This window comes from Somniosus microcephalus, chromosome 18 (genome assembly GCF_052327205.1).
Source record: "Somniosus microcephalus isolate GS21.2 chromosome 18, FLI_Smic_1.0, whole genome shotgun sequence".
Taxonomy (NCBI): Eukaryota; Metazoa; Chordata; class Chondrichthyes; order Squaliformes; family Somniosidae; genus Somniosus; species Somniosus microcephalus.
In genome coordinates this window covers 9701028-9724623 of record NC_141004.1, presented here as the reverse complement: position 1 = coordinate 9724623, position 23596 = coordinate 9701028, and the positions used below count along the sequence as shown (strand labels likewise).

The window sequence follows — 23596 nt, the reverse complement described above, 5'->3', positions numbered from 1 at the left end:
TGTCCACTAGATCAGTGTATCTGTCTCCATAGATCAGTGTATCTGTCCCTAGGTCAGTGTATCTGTCCCCCTAGATCAGTGTACCTGTCCCTAGATCAGTGCATCTGTCTATCGAGATCAGTGTACCTGGCAGCTAGTTCAGTGTATCTGTCTCCATGGTTCAGTGTGTCTGTTCCCTAGGTCAGTGTATCTGTCTCCCTAGATCAGTGTCTCTGTCCCCCAGATCAGAGTATCTGTCTCCCTAGATCAGTGTATCTGTCCCCTAGATAAGTGTATCTGTCTCCCTAGATCAGTGTATCTGTCCCCTAGATCAGTGTGTCTGTCCCACTAGATCAGTTTATCTGTCCCCTTGATCAGTGTATCTGTCTTTCTTATTCAGTGTGTCTGTCTCCTAGGTCAGTGTATCTGTCCCCCTAGATCCATGTCGCTGTCTCCCGAGCTCAATGTATGTCTCCCCCGAGATCAGTGTATCTGTCCCCCTAGATCAGTGTCTCTGTCCCCTAGATCAATTTATCTGTCTCCCTCGATCATTGTATCTGTCCCTAGAGCAGTTTATCTGTCCCCTAGATCGGTGTATCTGTCCCCTAGATCAGAGTATCTGTCTTACTAGATAAGAGCAACTGACCCATATTTCAGTGTATTTGTACCCCTAGATCAGAGTATCTCTCTCCCTAGATCAGTGTATCTGTCTCCCTAGATCAGTGTCTCTGTCTCCCTAGATCAGTGTATCTGTCTCTGTAGATCAGCGTATCTGTCCCCTGGATCAGTGTATCTGTCTCCCAGATCAGAGTATCTGTCGACCTAGATCAATGTATCTGTCCCCCAGATCAGAGTATCTTTCGCCCTAGATCAGTGTATCTGTCCCCCTAGATTAGTGTATCTGTCCCCAGATCAGATTATCTGTCGCCCTAGATCAGAGTATCTGTCCCCTAGACCAGTGTATCTGACTCTCTAGATCAGTGTATCTGTTTCCCTAGTTCAGTGTACCTGTCCCATTAGATCAGTGTATCTGTCCCTAGATCAGTTTATCTCTCCCCCGAGATCAGTGTATCTGTATCCCCAGATCAGTGTATCTGTCCCCCTAGATCAGTGTACCTTTCCCTAGATCAGTGTATCTGTCCCTAGGTCAGTGTATCTGTCTCCCTAGATCAGTGTATGTGTCCCTAGATCAGTGCATCTGTCTATCTAGATCAGTGTACCTGGCAGCTAGTTCAGTGTATCTGTCTCCATGGTTCAGTGTGTCTGTTCCCTAGATCAGTGTATCTGTCCCCTAGATCAGTGTATCTGTCACCCTAGATCCATGCATCTGTCTCCCTAGCTCAGTGTATCTGTCCCCTAGATTAGTGTATCTTGTCCCCTGGATCAGTGTCTCTGTCCCCCTAGATCAGAGTATCTGTCTCCCTAGATCAGTGTATCTGTCCCCTAGATCAGTGTATCTGTCTCCCTAGATCAGTGTATCTGTCACACTAGATCCGTGTCTCTGTCTCCCTAGCTCAGTGCTTCTTCCTCCCTAGATCAGTTTACCTCACCCTAGATTAGTGTACCTGTTCCCCTGGATCAGCGTCGCTGTCCCCTATATCAGTGTATCCATCCCCAGTTCAGTGTATCTTTCCCCCTAGATCTCTGTATCTGTTCCTAGATCAGTGTATCTGTCCCCCTAGATCAGTGTATCTGTCCCTAGATCAGTGTATCTGTCTATCTAGATCAGTGTATATGCCACCTAGATCAGTGTGTCTGTTCCCTAGATCAGTGTATCTGTCATCTAGATCCATGTATCTGTCTCCCTAGATCAGTGTATCTGTACCCCCAGAACAGTGTGTCTGTTCCCTAGATCAGTCAATCTGTCTCCCGAGATCAGTGTATCTGTCCACCTGGATCAGTGTCGCTGTCCCCCTACATCAGAGTAGCTATCTCCCTAGATTAGTGTATCTGTCCCCTAGGTTAGTATATCTGTCTCAATAGACCAGTGTATCTGTCCCCCAGATCAGAGTATCTGTTGCCCTAGATCAGTGTATCTGTCCCCTAGATCAGTGTATCTGTATCCCTAGATCAGTGTACCTGGATCAGTGTCTCTGTCCCACTAGATCAGTGTATCTGTCCCTAGATCAGTGTATCTGTCTCCCTAGATCAGTGTAACTGTCCCCCTAGATCAGTATATCTGTCCCCTAGATCAATGTATCTGTCTCCCTAGATCATTGTACCTGTCCATAGATCAGATTATCTGTCCCCTAGATCAGTGTATCTGTCCCCCTAGATCAGTGTATCTGTCTATCTAGATCAGTGTATATGCCACCTAGATCAGTGTGTCTGTTCCGTAGGTCAGTGTATCTGTCTCCCGAGATCAGTGTGTCTGTCCCCCTAGATCAGTGTATCCGTCTCCATAGATCAGTGTATCTGTACCCCTAGCTCAGTGTATCTGTCCCTAGATCAGTGTATCTGTCCCCTAGATCAGGGTATCTGTCTCCCTAGATCATTGTACCTGTCCCTAGGTCAGTGTATCTGTCTCCCTAGATCAGTGTACCTGTCCCCTATGTCAGTGTATCTGTCCCTAGATCAGTGTATCTGTCCCTAGATCAGTGTATCTGTCCCCCTATGTCAGTGTATCTGTCCCTAGATCAGTGTATCTGTCCCTAGATCAGTGTATCTGTCCCCCTAGATCAGTGTATCTGTCCCTAGATCAGTGTATCTGTCTCCCTAGATCAGTGTACCTGTCCCTAGGTCAGTGTATCTGTCTCCCTAGATCAGTGTATCTGTCCCCTATGTCAGTGTATCTGTTCCCTAGATCAGTGTATCTGTCTCACTAGATCAGTGTATCTGTCCCCTATGTCAGTGTATCTGTTCCCTAGATCAGTGTATCTGTCCCCTAGATCAGTGTATCTGTCTCCCTAGATCAGTGTATCTGTACCCCTAGATCAGTGTATCTGTCCCCCTAGATCAGTGTATCTGTCACCCTAGATCAGTGTATCTGACCCCTAGATCAGAGTATCTGTCTCCCCTAGATCAGTGTATCTGTCCCCTAGATCAGAGTATCTGTCCCCTAGATCAGTGTATCTGTCCCCCTTGATCAGTGTATCAGTCCCCCTAGATCAGTGTATCTGTCCCTGGATCAGTTTATCTGTCTATCCAGATCAGAACAAAGAAATGGCAGACCAATTAAATACATATTTTGGTTCTGTCTTCACAAAGGAGGACACAAATAACCTCCCAGGGATGTCGGGGAACATAGGGTCTGATGAAAGGGAGGAACTGAAAGAAATCAGTATATGTAGGGAAATGGTGTTAGGGAAATTAATGGGATTGAAGGCCGATAAATCCCCAGGGCCTGATAATCTACATCCTAGGGTACTTAAGGAAGTGGCCCTAGAAATAATTGATGCTTTGCTGATCATCTTCCAGCATTCGATGGAAACTGGAACAGTACCCATGGATTGGAGGGTAGCTAATGTTACCCCACTATTCAAAAAAGGTGGTAGAGAAAAAACGGGGAATTACAGACCACTAAGCCTGACATGGGTAGTGGGGAAAATGCTAGAGTCCATTATAAAAGATGTAATAGCAGAGCACTTGGAAAACAATGACAGGATCGGACAAAGTCAACATGGATTTACAAAAGGTAAATCGTGCTTGACTAATCTACTGGAATTTTTTGAGGATGTAACTGGTAAAATAGATAAGGGAGAACCAGTGGATGTGGTGTATTTGGACTTTCAGAAGGCTTTCGATAAGGTCCCGCATAAGAGATTAGCATGTAAAGTTAAGGCACATGGGATTGGGGGCAAGGTACTGCCTTGGATAGAGAACTGGTTGGCAGACAGAAAGCAAAGAGTTGGAATAAACGGGTCTTTTTCCGAGTGGCAGGCAGTGACTAGTGGGGTACCGCAGGGATCAGTCCTTGGGCCCCAGCTATTCACAATATATATTAATGATCTAGACAAGGGAACTAGATGTAATATCTCCAAATTTGCAGACAACACAAAGCTGGGTGGGCGTGTGTGCTGTGATGAGGATGCCAAGAAACTCCAGTATGATTTGGACAGGTTGGGTGATTGGGCAAAAGCATGGCAGATGCAATATAATGTGGATAAATGCGAGGTTATCCACTTTGGTGGCAAAAGCAGGAAGGCAGATTATTATCTGAATGACAATAGATTGGGAGAAGGGGAAGTGCAGTGAGACCTGGGTGTTCTTCTGCACCAGTCACTGAAGGTAAGCATGCAGGTGCAGCAGGCAGTTAAGAAGGCAAATGGCATGTTGGCCTTCGTAGCGAGAGGGTTTGAGTACAGGAACAAGGATGTCTTGCTGCAGTTATACAGGGCCTTGGTGAGACCACATCTTGAGTATTGTGTGCAGTTTTGTTCGCCTTATCTGAGGAAGGATGCTCTTGCCATGGAAGGAGTTCAGCAAAGATTCACCAGGCTGATACCTGGGAAGGCAGGAATGACGTATGAGGAGAGATTGGGTCGATTGGGTTTGTACTCACCGAAGTTTAGAAGAATGAGAGGGGATCTCATTGAAACTTATAAAATTCTGACAGGATTGGACAGATTAGATGCAGGAAGGATGTTCCCGATGGTCAGGGAGTCCAGAACCAGGGGTCACAGTCTGAGGATAAGGGGTAGGCCATTTAGGACAGAAATGAGGAGAAATGTCTTCACCCAGAGAGTGGTGAACCTGTGGAATTCTCTACCACAGAAGGCAAGAGAGGCCAATACATTAAATATATTTAAGAAGGAGTTGGATATATTTCTTAAGGCTAAAGGGATCAAGGGGTATGGAGAGAAAGCAGGGACAGGGTACTGAATTTGGATGATCAGCCATGATCGCATTGAATGGCGGAACAGGCTCGAGGGGCCGAATGGCCTACTCCTGCTCCTATCTTCTATGTTTCTATGTTTCAGTGTATCTGCCACCTAGATCAGTGCACCTGTCCCTAGATCAGAGTATCTGTTGCCCTAGATCAGTGCATCTGTCCCCCTAGATCAGTGCATCTGTCCCTAGATCAGTTTATCTGTCTCCCTAGATCAGTGTATCTATCCAATATGTCAGTGTGTCTGTTCCCTAGATCAGTGTATCTGTCCCCTAGATCAGTGTATCTGTCCCCCTAGATCAGTGTATCTGTCGCTAGATCAGTTTATCTGTACCCCTAGGACGGTATATTCTCCCCCAGATCACTTTATCTGTCCCCATACATCAGTGTATATATCCCCCTAGATCAGTGTATCTGACTCACTACATCAGGGTATCTGTCTCCTAGATCAGTGTATCTGTCTCCCTAGGTCAGTGTATCTGTCCCCTAGATCAGTGTATCTGCCTCCCTAGATCAGACTATCTGTCCCATAGATCAGTGGGTCTGTCTCCCTAGATCAGTGTATCTGTCTCCCTAGATCAGTATATCTGTCTCCCTAGATCAATGTCTCTATCTCCGTAGCTCAGTGTATCTGTCGCTAGATCAGTTTATCTGTCCCCTAGATCAGTGTTTCTGTCCTCCTAGATCAGTCTATCTGTCCCCTAGATCAGTGTATCTGTCTCCCTAGATCAGTGTATCTTGCCCCCTAGATCAGTGTATCTGTCTCCCTAGTTCAGTGTATCTGTCACCCGATCCGTGTCTCTGTCTCCCTAGCTCAGTGTACCTGTCTCCGTAGATCAGTGTATCTGTCTCCCTAGATCAGAGTATCTCTCTCCCTAGATCAGTGTATCTGTCCCCCAGATCAGTGTATCTGTCACCCTAGATCAGTGTATCTGTCCCCTAGATCAGAGTATCTGTCTCCCTAGATCAGTGTATCTGTCCCCTAGATCAGAGTATCTCTCTCCCTAGATCAGTGTATCTGTCTCCCCTAGATCAGTGTATCTGTCCCCTAGATCAGAGTATCTGTCTCCCTAGATCAGTGTATCTGTCCCATAGATCAGAGTGTCTGTCTCCCTAGATCAGTGTATCTGTCCCTGGATCAGTTTATCTGTCTATCTAGATCAGAACAAAGAAATGGCAGACCAATTAAATACATATTTTGGTTCTGTCTTCACAAAGGAGGACACAAATAACCTCCCAGAGATGTCGGGGAACATAGGGTCTGATGAAAGGGAGGAACTGAAAGAAATCAGTATTTGTAAGGAAATGGCGTTAGGGAAATTAATGGGATTGAAGGCCGATAAATCCCCAGGGCCTGATAATCTACATCCTAGGGTACTTAAGGAAGTGGCCCTAGAAATAGTTGATGCTTTGCTGATCATCTTCCAGCATTCGATGGAATCTGGAACAGTACCCATGGATTGGAGGGTAGCTAATGTTACCCCACTATTCAAAAAAAGTGATAGAGAAAAAACGGGGAATTACAGACCGGTAAGCCTGACATCGGTAGTGGGGAAAATGATAGAGTCCATTATAAAAGATGTAATAGCAGAGCACTTGGAAAACAGTGACAGGATCGGACAAAGCCAACATGGATTTACAAAAGGTAAATCGTGCTTGACTAATCTACTGGAATTTTTTGAGGATGTAACTGGTAAAATAGATAAGGGAGAACCAGTGGATGTGGTGTATTTGGACTTTCAGAAGGCTTTCGATAAGGTCCCGCATAAGAGATTAGCGTGTAAAGTTAAGGCACATGGGATTGGGGGCAAGGTATTGCCTTGGATAGAGAACTGGTTGGCAGACAGAAAGCAAAGAGTTGGAATAAACAGGTCTTTTTCCGAGTGGCAGGCAGTGACTAGTGGGGTACCGCAGGGATCAGTCCTTGGGCCCCAGCTATTCACAATATATATTAATGATCTAGACAAGGGAACTAGATGTAATATCTCCAAATTTGCAGACGACGCAAAGCTGGGTGGGCGTGTGTACTGTGAGGAGGATGCCAAGAGACTCCAGTATGATTTGGACAGGTTGGGTGATTGGGCAAAAGCATGGCAGATGCAATATAATGTGGATAAATGCGAGGTTATCCACTTTGGTGGCAAAAACAGGAAGGCAGATTATTATCTGAATGGCAATAGATTGGGAGAAGGGGAAGTGCAACGAGACCTGGGAGTCCTTGTGCACCAGTCGCTGAAGGTAAGCATGCAGGTGCAGCAGGCGGTTAAGAAGGCAAATGGCATGTTGGCCTTCGTAGCGAGAGGGTTTGAGTACAGGAACAAGGATGTCTTGCTGCAGTTGTACAGGGCCGTGGTGAGACCACATCTTGAGTATTGTGTGCAGTTTTGGTCGCCTTATCTGAGGAAGGGTGCTCTTGCCATGGAAGGAGTTCAGCAAAGATTCACCAGGCTGATACCTGGGATGGCAGGAATGACGTATGAGGAGAGATTGGGTCGATTGGGCTTGTACTCACTGGAGTTTAGAAGAATGAGAGGGGATCTCATTGAAACTTATAAAACTCTGACAGGACTGGACAGATTAGATGCAGGAAGGATGTTCCCGATGGTCGGGGAGTCCAGAACCAGGGGTCACAGTCTGAGGATAACGGGTAGGCCATTTAGGACAGAAATTAGGATAAATTTCTTCACCCAGAGAGTGGTGAACCTGTGGAATTCTCTACCACAGCAGGCAAGAGAGGCCAATACATTAAATATATTTAAGAAGGAGTTGGTTATATTTCTTAAGGCTAAAGGGATCAAGGGGTATGGGGAGAAAGCAGGGACCGGGTACTGAATTTGGACGATCAGCCATGATCGCATTGAATGGCGGAACAGGCTCGAGGGGCCGAATGGTCTACTCCTGCTCCTATCTTCTATGTTTCTATGTTTCAGTGTATCTGGCACCTAGATCAGTGTATCAGTCCCCCTAGATCGGGGTATCTGTCTCCCTAGTTCAGTGTGTCTGTTCCCTAGATCAGCGTATCTGTACCCCTAGGACGGTATATTCTCCCCCCATCACTTTATCTGTCCCCATACATCAGTGTATCTATCCCCCTAGATCAGTGTATCTGACTCACTAGATCAGGGTATCTGTCTCCTAGATCAGTGTATCTGTCTCCCTAGGTCAGTGTATCTGTCACCCGATCCGTGTCTCTGTCCCCCTAGATCAGTGTATCTGTCTCCCTAGATCAGTGTATCTGTCTCCCTAGATCAGTGTCTCTGTCCCCCTAGATCAGTGTATCTGTCCCCTAGATCAGTGTATCTGTCTCCCTAGATCAGTGTATCTGTCCCTAGATCAGTGTATCTGTCTCCCTAGCTCAATGTCTCTATCTCCCTAGCACAGTGTATCTGTCGCTAGATCAGTTTATCTGTCCCCTATATCAGTGTATCTGTCTCCCTAGATCAGTGTATCTGTCTCCCTAGCTCAGTGTATCTGTCCCCCTAGATCAATGTATCTGTCTCCCTAGATCAGTGTATCTGTCCCCTAGAACAGTGTATCTGTCGCCCGATCCGTGTCTCTGCCTCCCTAGCTCAGTGTATCTGTCCCCCTAGATCAATGTATCTGTCTCCCTAGATCAGTGTATCTGTCCCCTAGAACAGTGTATCTGTCACCCGATCCCTGTCTCTGTCTCCCTAGATCAGTTTATCTGTCCCCCAAGCTCAGTGTCTCTGTCTCCCTAGATCAGTGTACCTGTCCCCTTGTATCAGTGTCTCTGTCCCCGCAGATCAGAGTATCTCTCTCCCTAGACCAGTGTATCTATCCCCTAGATCAGTGTCTCTGTCTCCTTAGATCAGTGTGTCTGTCCCCCGAGATCAGTGTATCTCTCCCCCTAGATCAGTGTATCTCTCCCACTAGATCAGTGTATCTATCCCTAGATCAGTGTATCTGTCTCCCTAGTTCGGTGTGTCTGTTCCCTAGATCAGTGTATCTGTCCCCTAGATCAGTGTATCTGTCTCCCGAGATCAGTGTATCTGTCCCCTAGATCAGCGTATCTGTCTCCCTAGATCAGTGTATCTTTCGCCTAGATCAGTATACCTGTCTCCCTAGATCAGTGTATCTGTCCCCGTAGCTCAGCGTATCCATCCCTAGATCAGTGTATCAGTCCCCTAGATCAGTGTATCTCTCCCCCTAGATCAGTGTATCTCTCCCACTAGATCAGTGTATCTATCCCTAGATCAGTGTATCTGTCTCACTAGTTCAGTGTGTCTGTTCCCTAGATCAGTGTATCTGTCCCCTAGATCAGTGTATCTGTCTCCCGAGATCAGTGTATCTGCCCGCTAGATTAGTATATCTGTCTCCCTAGATCAGAGTATCTTTCCCCCTAGATCAGTGTATCTGTCTCCCTAGATTAGTGTATCTGCCCCTCTAGAACAGTGTATCAGTCTCCCTAGATCAGTGTATCTCTCCCCTAGATGAGTATATCTGTCTCCCTAGATCAGTGTATCTGTCCCCCTAGCTCAGCGTATCCATCCCTAGATCAGTGTATCAGTCCCCTAGATCAGTGTATCTGTCCCCTAGATCAGTGTATCTGTCCCCTAGATCAGCATATCTGTCTCCCTAGATCAGTGTATCTGTCGCCTAGATCAGTATATCTGTCTCCCTAGATCAGTGTATCTGTCCCCCTAGCTCAGCGTATCCATCCCTAGATCAGTGTATCAGTCCCCTAGATCAGTGTATCTCTCTCCCTAGATCAGTGTATCTGTCCCCAGATCAGTGTATCTGTCCCCTAGATGAGTGTATCTGTCCCTCTAGATCAGTTTATCTGTCCCCCTAAGTCAGTGTATCTGTCCCCTAGTTCAGTGTATCTGTCCCTAGGTCATTGTATCTATCCCCCTAGATCAGTGTATCTGTCCCCTTAGATCAGTGTATCTAACCCCTTAGATCAGTGTATCTGTCTCCCTAGATCAGTGTATCTGTCCCCTAGATCAGTATATCTGTCTCCCTAGATCTGTGTATCTGTCCCCCTAGATCAGTGTATCTGTACCCCTAGAACAGTGTGTCTGTTACCTAGATCAGTCTATCTGCCTCCCTAGATCAGTGTATCTGTCTCTCAAATCAGTGTATCTGTCTACCTGGATCAGTGTATCTGTCCCGCTAGATCAGTGTATCTATCCCCAGATCATTGTATGTGTCTACCTAGATCAGTGTATCTGACCCCTAGATTAGTATATCTGTCTCCCTAGATCAGAGTATCTGTCCCCCTAGATCAGTATATCTGTCTCCCTAGATCTGTGTATCTGTCCCCCTAGCTCAGTGCATCCATCACTAGATCAGTGTATCAGTCCCCTAGATCAGCGTATCTGTCTCACCAGATCAGTGTATCTGTCCCCTGGATCAATGTATCTGTCCCCTAGATCAGCATATCTGTCTCCCTGGATCAGTGTATCCATCCTTAGATCAATGTATCTGTCTCCCTAGATCAGTGTATAAGAACATAAGAACATAAGAAATAGGAGCAGGAGTAGGCCATACGGCCCCTCGGGCCTGCTCCGCCATTCAATAGGATCATGGCTGATCCGAATCTAGACTCACGTCCACTTCCCTGCCCTCTCCCCGTAACCCTTAATTCCCTTATCTGCTAGGAAACTGTCTATCTCCATTTTAAATGTATTTAATGTTGCAGCTTCCACAGCTCTCTGGGGTAGCAAGTTCCATAGATTTACTACCCTCTGAGTGAAGAAGTTTCTCCTCATCTCAGTTTTGAAAGGGCAGCCCCTTATTCTAAGATTATGCCCCCTAGTTCTAGTCTCACCCATCAGTGGAAACATCCTCACCGCATTCACCCGATCAAGTCCCCTCACAATCTTATATGTTTCGATAAGATCGCCTCTCATTCTTCTGAACTCCAATGAGTAGAGTCCCAACCTACTCAACCTTTCCTCATACGTCAACCCCCTCATCTCCGGAATCAACCGAGTGAACCTTCTCTGAACCGCCTCGAGAGCAAGTATGTCTTTTCTTAAATATGGAAACCAAAACTGCACGCAGTATTCCAGGTGTGGCCTCACCAATACCCTGTATAAATGCAGTAAGACTTCCCTGCTTTAAAAGCCAAGATTCCATTGGCCTTCCTGATCACCTGCTGCACCTGCATACTAATTTTTTGTGTTTCATGCACCAGGACCCCCAGATCCCTTTGTACTGTAGCACTTTGCAGTTTCTCTCCATTTAGATAATAACTTGCTCTTTGATTTTTTCTGCCAAAGTGCATAACCTCACACTTTCCAACATTATATTGCATCTGCCAAATCTGTGCCCACTCACTTAGCCTGTCTATGTCCTTTTGCAGGTTTTTTATGTCCTCCTCACTCATTGCTTTCCCTCCCACCTTTGTATCGTTGGCAAACTTGGATATGTTGCACTTGGTCCTTTCCTCCAAATCGTTAATATAGATTGTAAAGAGTTGGGGTCCCAACACTGACCCCTGCGGAACACCAGTTGTTACTGATTGCCAGCCCGAGAATGAACCATTTATCCCAACTCTTTGTTTTCTGTTAGATAGCCAATCTTCCACCCATGCCAGTATATTACCCCCAATCCCGTGATTTCTTATCTTGATCAGTAATCTTTTGTGTGGAACCTTGTCAAATGCCTTTTGGAAGTCCAAATACACTACATCCACTGGTTCCCCTTTATCCACCCTGTATGTTACATCCTCAAAGAATTCGAGCAAATTTGTCAAACATGACTTCCCCTTCATAAAACCATGCTGACTCTGTCCTATTAAATTATGTTTATCCAAATGCTCTGTTACTGTTTCCTTAATAATGGACTCCAACATTTTGCCAACCACAGATGTTAGGCTAACTGGTCTATAGTTTCCAGCTTTTTGTCTACTTCCCTTCTTAAATAAGAGTGTTACATTAGCAGTTTTCCAATCTGCCGGGACCTTTCCTGAGTCCAGGGAGTTCTGGAAAATAATCACCAATCCCTACCGCCACTTCTCTCAAGACCCTAGGATGTAGGCCATCAGGTCCGGGAGATTTATCCGCCTTAAGTCCCATTATTTTACTGAGTACCATCTCCTTAGTGATTTTAATCGTCTTTAGCTGGACCAGAGTATCTGTCCCCTAGATCAATGTATCTGTACCCCTAGGTCAGAGTATCTTTCCCCTAGATCAGTGTATCTGTCTCCCTAGATCAGTGTATCTGTCCCCTACATCAGTGTATCTCACTAGATCAGTGTATCTGTCCCCTAGATCAGTGTGTCTGTCCCCTAAATCAGTGTATCTGTCTCCCTAGATCAGTGTATCTGTCCCTAGATCATTGTATCTGTCCCCTAGGTCAGTGTATCTGTCCCCTAGTTCAGTGCATCTGTCCCAATAGATCAGTGTATCTGTCCCCCTAGATCAGTGTGTCTATCCCCTAAATCACTGTATCTGTCTCCCTAGATCAGTGTATCTGTCCCTAGATCAGTGCATCTGTCTCCCTAGATCAGTCTTTCTGTCTCTTAGATTATTGTATCGATCAGTCTTTCTGTCTCTTAGCTATTGTATCTGTCACTAGATCAGTGTATCTGTCCCCTCGATCAGTGTATCTGTCCCCTAGATCAGTGTATCTGTCCCTATGTCAATGTATCTGTCTCCCTAGATCAGTGTATCTGTCCCCTACATCAATGTATCTCACTAGATCAGTGTATCTGTCCCGAGATCATTGTATCCGTCCCCTAGGTCAGTGTATCTGTCCCCTAGTTCAGTGTATCTGTCCCAATAGATCAGTGTATCTGTCCCTAGATCACTGTATCTGTCCCTAGATCATTGTATCTGTCCCCTAGATCAGTGTATCTGTCCCCCTAGATCAGCGTATCTGTCTCCCTCGGTCAGTGTATCTGTCTCCCTCAGTCAGTGTATCTGTCCCCTAGATCAGAATATCTGTCCCCTAGATCAATGTATCTGTACCCCTAGATCAGAGTATCTTTCCCCTAGATCAGTGTATCTGCCCCAGTAGATCAGTGCATCTGTCCGCTAGATCAGTGTGTCTGTCTCCCTCTGTCAGTCTATCTGTACCACTGGACCAGAGTATCTGTTCCCTAGATCGGTGTATCTGTCCCCTAGATCAGAGTATCTGTCCCCTAGATCAGTGTACCTGTTCCCCTAGATCAGAGTATCTGTCCCCTAGATCAGTGTACCTGCTCCCCTAGATCAGAGTATCTGTCCCCCTAGATCAATGTATCTGTACCCCTAGATCAGAGTATCTTTCCCCTAGATCAGTGTGTCTGCCCCCCCACATCAGTGTATCTGTCCGCCAGATCAGTGTGTCTGTCTCCCTCTGTCAGTCTATCTGTACCACTGGACCAGAGTATCTGTTCCTTAGATCGGTATATCTGTACCCCTAGATCAGTGAATATGTCCCTAGATCAGTGCATCTGTCTCCCTACATCAGTGTATCTCTCTCTTAGATTACTGTATCTGTCACTAGATCAGAGTATCTATCCCCTCGATCAGTGTATCTGTCCCCTAGATCAGTGTATCTGTCCCAACAGATCAGTGTATCTGTCCCCCTAGATCAGTGTCACTGTCCCCCAGATCAGTGTAGCTGTCTCCCTAGATCAGCGTAACTGTCCCCCTAGATCAGTGTAGCTGTCTCCTTAGATCAGTGTATCTGTCCCCTAGATCAGTGTATCTGTCCCAACAGATCAGTGTATCTGTCCCCCTAGATCAGTGTAACTGTCCCCTAGATCAGTGTATCTGTCCCCTAGATCAGTGTGTCTGTCCCAACAGATCAGTGTATCTGTCCCCCTAGATCAGTGTAACTGTCCCCCTAGATCAGTGTAGCTGTCTCTCTGGATCAGTGTATCTGTCACCCTAGATTAGTGTATCTGTCCCAACAGATCAGTGTATCTGTCCCCTAGATCTGTGTATCTGTCCCCTAGGTCAGTGTATCTGTCCCCCTAGATCAGTGTATCTGTCCCCTTTATCAGTGTATCTGTCCACCTAGATCAGTGCATCTGTCCCCTAGATTAGTGTATCTGTCACTAGATCAGTGTATCTGTCCCCCTAGGTCAGTGTATCTGTCCCTTAGTTCAGTGTATCTGTCCCTAGGTCATTGTATCTATCCCCCTAGATCAGTGTATCTGACTCCCTAGATCAGTGTATCTATCCCCCTAGATCACTGTATCTGTCCCCCTAGATCAGTTTATCTGTCCCTAGATCAGTGTATTTGTCCCCTAGGTCAGTGTATCTGTCTCCGTAGATCAGTGTATCTGTCCCTAGATCAGTGCATCTGTCTCCCTAGATCAGTGTATCTGTCTCTGTAGATCAGTGTATCTGTCCCTAAAGCAGTGTATCTGTCTCCATAGATCAGTGTATCTGTCCCTAGATCAGTGCATCTGTCTCCCTAGATCAGTGTATCTGACCCCTAGATCAGTGTATCTCTCCCCCTAGATCAGTGTATCTGTCCCCTAGAGCAGTGTATGTCTCCCTAGATCAGTGTATCTGTACCCTAGATCAGTGTATCTGTCCCCCTAGATCAGTGTATCTGTCCCAATAGATCAGTGTATCTATCCCACTAGATCAGTGTATCTGTCCCCTAGATCAGAGTATCTGTCCCCTAGATCAGTTTATCTGTCCCTAGATCAGAGTATCTGTCCCCTAGATCAGTGTATCTGTCCCCCTAGATCACTGTATCTGTCCCCTAGATCAGTGTATCTGTCCCCCTAGATCAGTGTATCTGTCCCCTAGATCAGTTTATCTGTCCCCCTAGATCAGTGTCTCTGTCCCCTAGATCAGAGTATCTGTCCCCTAGATCAGTGTATCTGTCCCCTAGATCACTGTATCTGCCCCCTAGATCAGTGTATCTGTCCCCTAGATCAGAGTATCTGTCCCCTAGATCAGTTTATCTGTCCCCTAGATCACTGTATCTGCCCCCTAGATCACTGTATCTGTCCCCTAGATCAGTGTCTCTGTCCCCTAGATCAGAGTATCTGTCCCCTAGATCAGTGTATCTGTCCCCTAGATCACTGTATCTGTCCCCTAGATCAGTGTATCTGTCCCCTAGATCAGAGTATCTGTCCCCTAGATCAGTTTATCTGTCCCCTAGATCACTGTATCTGCCCCCTAGATCACTGTATCTGTCCCCTAGATCAGTGTATCCGACCCCTAGATCAGTGTATCTGTCCCCTAGATCAGAGTATCTGTCCCCTAGATCACTGTATCTGTCTCCCTAGATCAGTGTATCTGTCCCCCTAGATCAGTTTATCTGTCCCTAGATCAGGGTATCTGTCCCCCTAGATCAGTGTATCTGTCCCCTAGATCACTGTATCTGTCTCCCTAGATCAGTGTATCTGTAATAACAACAGAGAATGCTGGAAAAACTCAGCAGGTCAGGCAACATCCGTGGAGAGAAATTTGAGTTGACGTTTCGGGTTGAAACCCTTCTTCAAAACTGGAAAGAAAATAAAAAGATCGAAGGCAAAGCTGCGATCGAACAAAAGAAGTAAAAGAGACAATAAAATGTATGCGAAGCCAGATGAGATGGTAATGGGTCCGTGGAGACTAAAGGCAGCTGAGATTAGGTGTGAAGTGTACTGGCAGGATAAGGACAGCTGCCAGGTGAGAGAGAGAAACAAACGGAAAGTGGGGGGGGCGTGGGGGGGAGAAAAAATGGACCCAAAACAAAGGGGTGGAAAAAATTAAAAGGAAAAATGTAATAGGGGCCGAGGTTATGATCTGAAATTGTTGAACTCGATATTGAGTCCGGAAGGCTGCAAAGTGCCTAATCGGAAGATGATTTGCTGTTCCTCGAGTTTACGTTGAGCATCCGTGGAACAATACAAGAGGCCAAGGACGGTGAGGTCCGAGTGGGAATGGAGCGGTGAATTAAAGTGACAGGCGACCGGAAGCTCGGGGTCACCCTTACGGACTGAACGGAGGTGTTCCGCAAAGCGGTCGCCCAATCATCTTCCGATTAGGCACTTTACAGCCTTCAGGACGCAATATCGAGTTCAATAATTTCAGATCATAACCTCGGCCCCTATTACATTTTTCCTTTAAATTTTTTCCAGCCCTTTGTTTGGTCCTTTTTTTCTCCCCCACCCCCCCCAACCCCCCTCCTTTCCTTTTGTTTCTCTCTCTCACCTGGCAGCTGTCCTTATCCTGCCAGTACACTTCACACCTAATCTCAGCTGCCTTTTGTCTCCACGGACCCATTACCATCTCATCTGGCTTCGCATACCTTTTATTGTCTCTTTCTCTTCTTTTGTTCGATCGCAACTTTGCCTTCGATCTTTTAATTTTCTTTCCAGTTTTGAAGAAGGGTTTCAACCCGAAACGTCAACTCAAATTTCTCTCCACGGATGTTGCCTGACCTGCTGAGTTTTTCCAGCATTCTCTGTTGTTATTTTGGATTTCCAGCAACTGCAGTATTTTGCTATCATATCAGTGTATCTGTCCCTAGATCAGTGTATCTGTCCCCTAGATCAGAGTATCTATCCCCCTAGTCCAGAGTATCTGTCCCCCTTGATCAGAGTATCTGTCCCCTAGATCACTGTATCTGTCCCCCTAGATCAGTGTATCTGTCCCCCTAGATCAGTTTATTTGTCCCTAGATCAGTGAATTTGTCCCCTAGGTCAGTGTATCTGTGCCCCTAGATTAGAGTATCTGGTCCCTAAATCAGTGTATCTGTCCCCCTAGATCAGTGTATCTGTCCCTAGATCAGTGTATCTGTCCCCTAGATCAGTGTATCTGTCCCTAGATCATTGTATCTGTCCCCTAGATCAGTGTATCTGTCTCCCTAGATCAGTGTATCTGTCCCTAGATCAGTGTATCTGTCCCCCTAGATCAGTGTATCTGTCTCCCTAGATCAATGTATCTGTCCCCCTAGATCAGTGTATCTGTCTCCCTAGATCAATGTATCTGTCCCCCTAGATCAGTGTATCTGTCCCTTTATCAGTGTATCTGTCCCCTAGATCAGTGTATCTGTCTCCCTAGATCAATGTATCTGTCCCCCTAGATCAGTGTATCTGTCCCCCTAGATCAGTGTATCTGTCCCTAGATCAGTGTATCTGTCCCCCTAGATCAGTGTATCTGTCCCCTATATCACTGTATCTGTCCCCTAGATCAGTGTGTCTGTCCCAATAGATCAGTGTATCTTTCTCCCTAGATCAGTGTATCTTTCTCCCTAGATCAGTGTATCTGCCCCCTAGATCAGTGTATCTTCCATTCTATATCAGTGTCCCTGTCCCCCTAAAAATTACAGCCCCTTTGAAGGGCTTCTGTTGGCATTATTGGGAACTGCACTTTTCCGACTTGGTCAGTACAATGCAGTGCATCTGGCGTGTAACCATCGTAAGTTACTGGTTCTTCTGATAAATTGGCACAAAAGCAGGAATTGGACTCATTATGTTAACAAGACCACGCTGGGGAGGGTTTGGCATCTCAACCAGTCCCATCAGGTTCTGTAAGCTTTGAATATAATGCACCTTCTAAAGAGTAGCCCACATAATGGCAGCCGCTCAGTCCACGTGTTAGATCAAAGATTTCACATCAGACAGAAAAAGCACTCAGCTCCAGATGTTCACTTTTTAATGTTTAAACTTAAGCACATGTTGTTTCAATTTGGGAAATGAGCCTTTAGAAAATGCAAAGTGGGAGCGGTATGAATATTCAGAAGTAGCTAACGAGGATATCAAAAAAAAGTGAAGCATGTTCTGAGAAAGGGGCCATGACTCCCATCAAAGCCGGGCCTCCTCCTCGACCCTGTGCAATCTGCCCTATCAGGGGCTCTGCTCAGATTTGTTAGGAGGTGAAATCAGTTGTGGGGCAGGGGGGTGCGAAACGGACGCCGGCGAGTCGGTAGCCCATTTTACACCCCGCCCCGATTTTCCTCGCACGCTGTAAAACACGCTGACGATTCGCTTTCGCCGACTACAGAATATTTATCCAACCTCACAGTCTCGATTGTCCAGCCCATGGACGACGTTCCCATGATTTCAGCAATAAGGTGGAAACCCCTGTGCCCCATGAGTGTCGATCACCTCAGCCTGCAGCTCTTGCTGTAACCCTGATCCCATTTCCAATCCGATATTTATCCAGTTCAACACAGCATTAACTGCCATCATCTCTGTGGAGAGAACAAAAAATCCAATCTGTAGTCTTCTTAGTTTTGATCTTGTGTTCTCCCGTTCTGCATTCAGGAGTCAATTAGATGGAGATATTGGTGAGAAAGGGGGGGTTGATCAATGAAAAGTGATGGACTGTTTTTGGGTTCGTTTCTTGGTTCTAGAGTTGACTGCTGGTGGAATATTTCTTAACTTGTTCATGTAACAGTCCTCTGTCCAGCGACTCGAATGGAGGCAATAACATCTCTGTTAAAATAGACAGAGGGCTGTCATATGCAACACATGGAACATATACCATGTGGAACAGGATTAGGCTATTCAGCCCCTCGAGACTGGTCCGCCATTCAATCAGATCATGGCTGATTTACCCGCCTTTGATCTGTATCCCTCGATACCCTTACCTAACAAACACCTACTGATCTCAGTCTTGAAAGCTCCAATTAACCCCCAGCATCCTCAGCCTATTGGGGCAGAGAGTCCCAGATTTCCACCAGCCTTTGTGTGAAAAAGTGCCTCACTGATTTCACTCCTGAACGGCCCAGCTCTAATATTAAGATTGTGTCCTCTTGTTCTGGATTCCCCCTCACCAGAGGAAATAGTTTCTCTGTATCTACCCTATCAAATCCTTTTATCATTTTAAACAATTGATTATATCACACCTCAAGCGAATACAAGCCGATTTTATACAATCTGTCCTCATAATGTAAACCCCAGTATCATTCTGGTGAATCTGCGCTGCCCCCTCCAAGGCCGGTATATCCTTCCTCAGGTGAGGGGCCCAGAACTGAACGCAATGCTACAGATTCAATTCAATTCAATTCAATTCAATTCAATTTTATTTGTCATATATGCAGCAGACGTGTGTACTGCACAATGAAATGTTGATTTTTACGAGTCCTCCCAACATTGGAATAAATATGAATAAAATAAATAAAGATGGGGGTCTGACCAAGTTAAGCGTTATGCTAAGATCTTCAATAGTAATTTCTAACTTCCTGTATCTAATCACCATTGAGCTCTATTAGTTGAAATTAAGTGAAGGCTAAAGGACATAAATAGAAATGAGTGAGAAGTAAATTTAAAACTGATATGTAGGAAGAACTATTTACTCAAAGAAGTATTTTTTTAAAAGACTTGCATTTCTATAGCGCCTTTCACAACCTCGGGGCATCCCAAAGCGCTTTACAGCCAATGAAGTAATTTTTTGAAGTGTAGTCACTGTTGTAATGTAAGAAACGCAGCAGCCAATTTGCGCACAGCAAACTCCCACAAACAGCAATGTGATAATGACCGGATAATCTGGTTTATTTTAGTGATGTTGATTGAGGGATAAATATTGGCCCCAGGACTCTCCTGCTCTTCTTCGAAATAGTGCCGTGGGATCTTTTACTTCCACCCGAGAGAGCAGACGGGGCCTCGGTTTAATATCTCATCCGAAAGATGGATTTAGAATAATGTGATGGAAAGGATACAGATATTTGAAAGGGTGTCTCGAGTGGAGCTGGATGCTGTAATTAGACAATTGGCGAATTAGAGGGATGAACTTTGATGAGCCAATAGCCATTTCTTATGTTTTAATAAAAACAGAAAATGCTGGAAATACTCAGCAGGCCAGGCAGCATCTGTGGAGAGAGAAACAGAGTTAATGTTTCAGGTCGATGACCCTTCGTCAGAACGGGAAAAAGTTGGAGACGTAACAGGTTTTAAGCGAGTGTAGGGGCAGGGAGAGGGAGGAGGGGAGGAAAGAACTAAAGGGAAGGTCTGTGATAGGATGGAAGGCAGGAGAGATTAAATGACAAAAGGGATGATTGTACAAAGCAAAAGGGGATGGTAATGGGACAAGTAAAGAAACAAAAGATGGGTCTAGAAGAGGTGAAAATGGGAATGGCAGAATCATCGACAGCTGTCATGTGAAAAACTAGGGGCCGAGGTTATAGTCTGAAATTGTTGAACTCGATGTCAAGTCCGGCAGGCTGTGAATTGCCTCATTGAAAGATGAGGTGCTGTTCCTCGAGCTTTGTTGGAACAGTGTGAGAGGCCGAGGGCAGAGGTCAGAGTGGGAGTGGAGAATTAAAGTGACAGGCAACCGGAAGCTCGGGGTCACGCTTACGGACCCCGTTTTAATGTTCCGATTACATTTCAATACCAGGGAAGCGTTTACAATCTATTATTCAGCCTGACACTCCCATGGTTCAAATGGGAATGGAGTCTTGCTGTTCCACAGAAACTTTGACCATCCATCTCTACACTAGTCCATGTCTATACTGTACAGTATATAAACCACGGACGCCTCAAATCAATGTCCCAGTTTAGTAAGCTTTGCGTTCTCCAGTTAGCTGTGACTCAGTGGGTAGCACTCTCGCCTGAGTCAGAAGGTTGTGGGTTCAAGTCCCGCTCCAGAGACTTGAAAGCAAAATCTAGGCCGACACTCCCAGTGCAGTGCTGAGGGAGCGCCGCACCGTCGGAGGGGCAGTACTGAGGGAGTGCTGCACTGTCAGAGGGGCAGTACTGAGGGAATGCCGCACTGTCGGAGGAGCAGTACTGAGGGAGTACTGCACTGTCGGAGGGGCAGTACTGAGGGAGTGCCGCACTGTTGGAGGAGCAGTACTGAGGGAGCGCCGCACTGTCAGAGGGGCAGTACTGAGGGAGTGCCCCACTGTCGGAGGGGCAGTACTGAGGGAGTGCCGCATTGTGGGAGGGGCAGTATTGAGGGAGTGCTGCGCTGTCGGAGGAGCAGCACTGAGGGAGCGCCGCACTGTCGGAGGGGCAGTACTGAGGGAGTGCTGCGCTGTCGGAGGTGCCGTCTTTTGAATGAGATGTTAAACCGAGACCCCGTCTGCTCTCTCAGGTGGACATAAAAGATCCCATGGCACTATTTCGAAGAAGAGCAGGGGAGTTCTCCCCAGTGTCCTGGGGCCAATATTTATCTCTCAACCTACATCAGTAAAAATCATTATCAGATTGCTGTGTGTGGGAGCTTGCTGTGCACAAATTGGCTGCCGTGTTTCCAACATCACAACAGTGACTACACTTCAGATGTACTTCATTGGCTGTAAAGCGCTTTGGGACATCCTGAGGCTATAGAAATGCAGGTCTTTTGTTTTCCAAACCTACCCGACCTCTGTTTAACATAAAAGTTGTGCGACGGGAATGGGGAGAAGGCCAGTGTTACCTGTGAAATGCCTTGGAGGCAGTTCAGAGAAGGTTCACGAGGTTAATTCTGGAGATGAGGGGGTTGTCTTATGAAGAAAGGTTGAGCAGGTTGGGCCTATACGCCTATACTCATTGGAGTTGATCTTATTGAAACACATAAGATTCTGAGGGGGGTTGACAGGGTAGATGCTGAGAGGATGTTTCCCCTCATGGGGGAATCTAGAACGAGGGGGCATAGTTTCAGGATAAGTGGTCGCCCATTTAAAACGGAGATGAGGAGGGTGGTGAATCTTTGGAATTCTCTACCCCAGAGGGCTGTGGAGGCGGAGTCATTGAATATATTCAAGGCGGAGATTGACATACATTTGAGCTACAGGGGAGTCCAGGGTTGTGGGGAGCGAGTGGGAAGTGGAGTTGAGGCCAAGATCAGATCAGCCATGATCTCATTGAATGGCGGAGCAGGTTCGAGGGGCCGAATGGCCTCCTCCTGCTCCTATTTCTTATGTTCTTATGTGTCTCGATGCATCTACCATCCTTTAATAGTTCCCCACCCCCACCACTTTTCTTTTTTCTTCCTCTCTTTCAGGATCTTTGGGCACAGCCGGCCGAGTGTGCAACAAGTCCTCCAGGGGCACGGACGGATGCGAAGTGATGTGCTGCGGGCGGGGCTATGACACCACCCGAGTCGCCCGCGTGACCAAGTGCGAGTGCAAGTTCCACTGGTGCTGCGCCGTGAAGTGCAGGGAATGCCAAGAGACAGTTGACTTCCACACGTGCAAGGCACCTAAACGTGCCGATTGGCTCGACCAGACATGATCTCAGCGAGCGGCGTTGCCTTAATGTGGGATATGCGTGAAGGCGCGTGGCATTTTGGGAGTGTAGTTTAGCTGCATGGCTTTTTCTTTTTAATTAATACCCTGTGAAGCACTAAAGAGTGGACTACATCTCCCGGGGGACCATGGTGAACCGTTGGACATCTTCAGTAAATCATCGCATATTCCTGATCAATAGGGGGAATTGCAATATAAAGCGTAAATCCTGAACCCTACCGTTTGCAATGTTAACTTTTTTTTTCAAATGGGACGGTGCAACTGCCCATTGAACAAGAGACGTTTTAACTTGGAGCCCGCAGCTTCTATAGTTGTCAAGTGAGGAGGACCTCCCTGTAGCGCCAGCTGCATGCGACTAATTTCTCCAGTCTGGTATTTTCTTTTATTTTGTATCGATACGTCAATGCCTTGGATATTAAGGGAATCAAGGGATATGGGGATAGTGCAGGAAAGTGGAGTTGAGGTGGAAGATCAGCCAGGATCTCATTGAATGGCGGAGCAGGCTCGAAGGGGCCGGGTGGCCAACTCCTGCTCCTATTTCTCATGTTCTTATTAATAAGTGGAAAAGCTGCTGACTGCTCCTAGCGATCATTCAGAAAGGATGTGAAGCTGCAAGGAACAAGGGCCTGCACTTTCTGAAGGCAACTGTGTAAATCTGTATTAACAAGACAACCTGCACTATGGACATTAGCTACGAGGAGGATAGCAGAAAGTGAGAGAGAGCGAGAGAGAGAGAAAGAGAAAGAGAGAGAAAGAGAGAGTGAGAGACTTGTCTGGCTATAACTAATCTATCCGTTGATTTGAACGCACGTCAAGAGCTAGAGCCTTTGAGCTGCAACAGGATGTCTATGAAGATATTCGGGCATCAGGTTGAGCTCTGGTTTGCTGCTGCTGATTTCAATAGTGCAACTCACCTGTACGTTTTTTTAAAATGGTTTAAGAATGTTTTTTTTTTAAATATTGTAATAATTCTTACACTGCTATCAGTATGTTAATGTTTGGCAGTCTCCAAGTGCTGTTCCTGCAGTTATAAGCTGATGCAAAGAAGATGCATTCTACACTGTACTGTAGTTTTAAGGCACCCACCTGAGGACTTTGTTTGTAATTTCACAGACAAACTTTTTTCTAATTAAAAAAAAGAAAAAAAAAGTTAGGCCGGAGCTCGTGTCCTGTGTATTTCAGGTTCAATCTCCTGCAGTAGCCCAGTCAGGAGAGCAGGGAGGGATCACAATCTTAAATTTAGAGCGAGGCCGTTTACGAGCGCAATCCTGATGCACTTTTTCACACCAAGGATAATGGAAATCTGGAACTCTCTCCGTCCCCCCTCCCACCTCAAAAGGCTGTGGAAGCTGGGGCGGCCATGTCCCCCCCCCCCGTCAGCCGCACTGCCTCCTGCGCGGCCCACCTCCCTCAGTGCGCGGGCCATTCAAACCTTTGCGTGTGTGCGGTCTCTACAACGTAAAAGCCGGTGAGCGGCCTGCGCGGGATCTCTCCGACCACTGCTCAGTCGTGCACGCGCCTTAGTGGGAACTCTGCTGGGGGTGGTCAATTGAAATTTTCAAGCCTGAGAACGGTGGACCTTTGTTGGGTAAGGGTATCAAGGGAAATGGAGCAAAGGTGGGTCAATGGAGTTGAGGTACAAGTCAGCCATGGAATGGTGCAACAGGCTTGAGCGGGCTGAATGGCCTACTCCTGTTCCTGTGGCTGGTA

At 46.4% G+C, this 23596-nt stretch overlaps 1 protein-coding gene across 1 annotated transcript in view; it reads left to right on the top strand.

Annotated features, from left to right (window-relative positions):
* The window catches only part of wnt2bb (wingless-type MMTV integration site family, member 2Bb), a 268350-nt gene extending 245320 nt beyond the window's left edge, over positions 1-23030 (top strand). The window contains exon 5 of the mRNA XM_086011030.1: positions 21643-23030. Coding sequence (XP_085867156.1) covers positions 21643-21872 — 230 coding nt within the window. The 3' untranslated portion in view covers positions 21873-23030. The remainder of the gene's footprint in view (positions 1-21642) is intronic.
* The last annotated feature ends 566 nt before the right edge of the window (positions 23031-23596 follow it).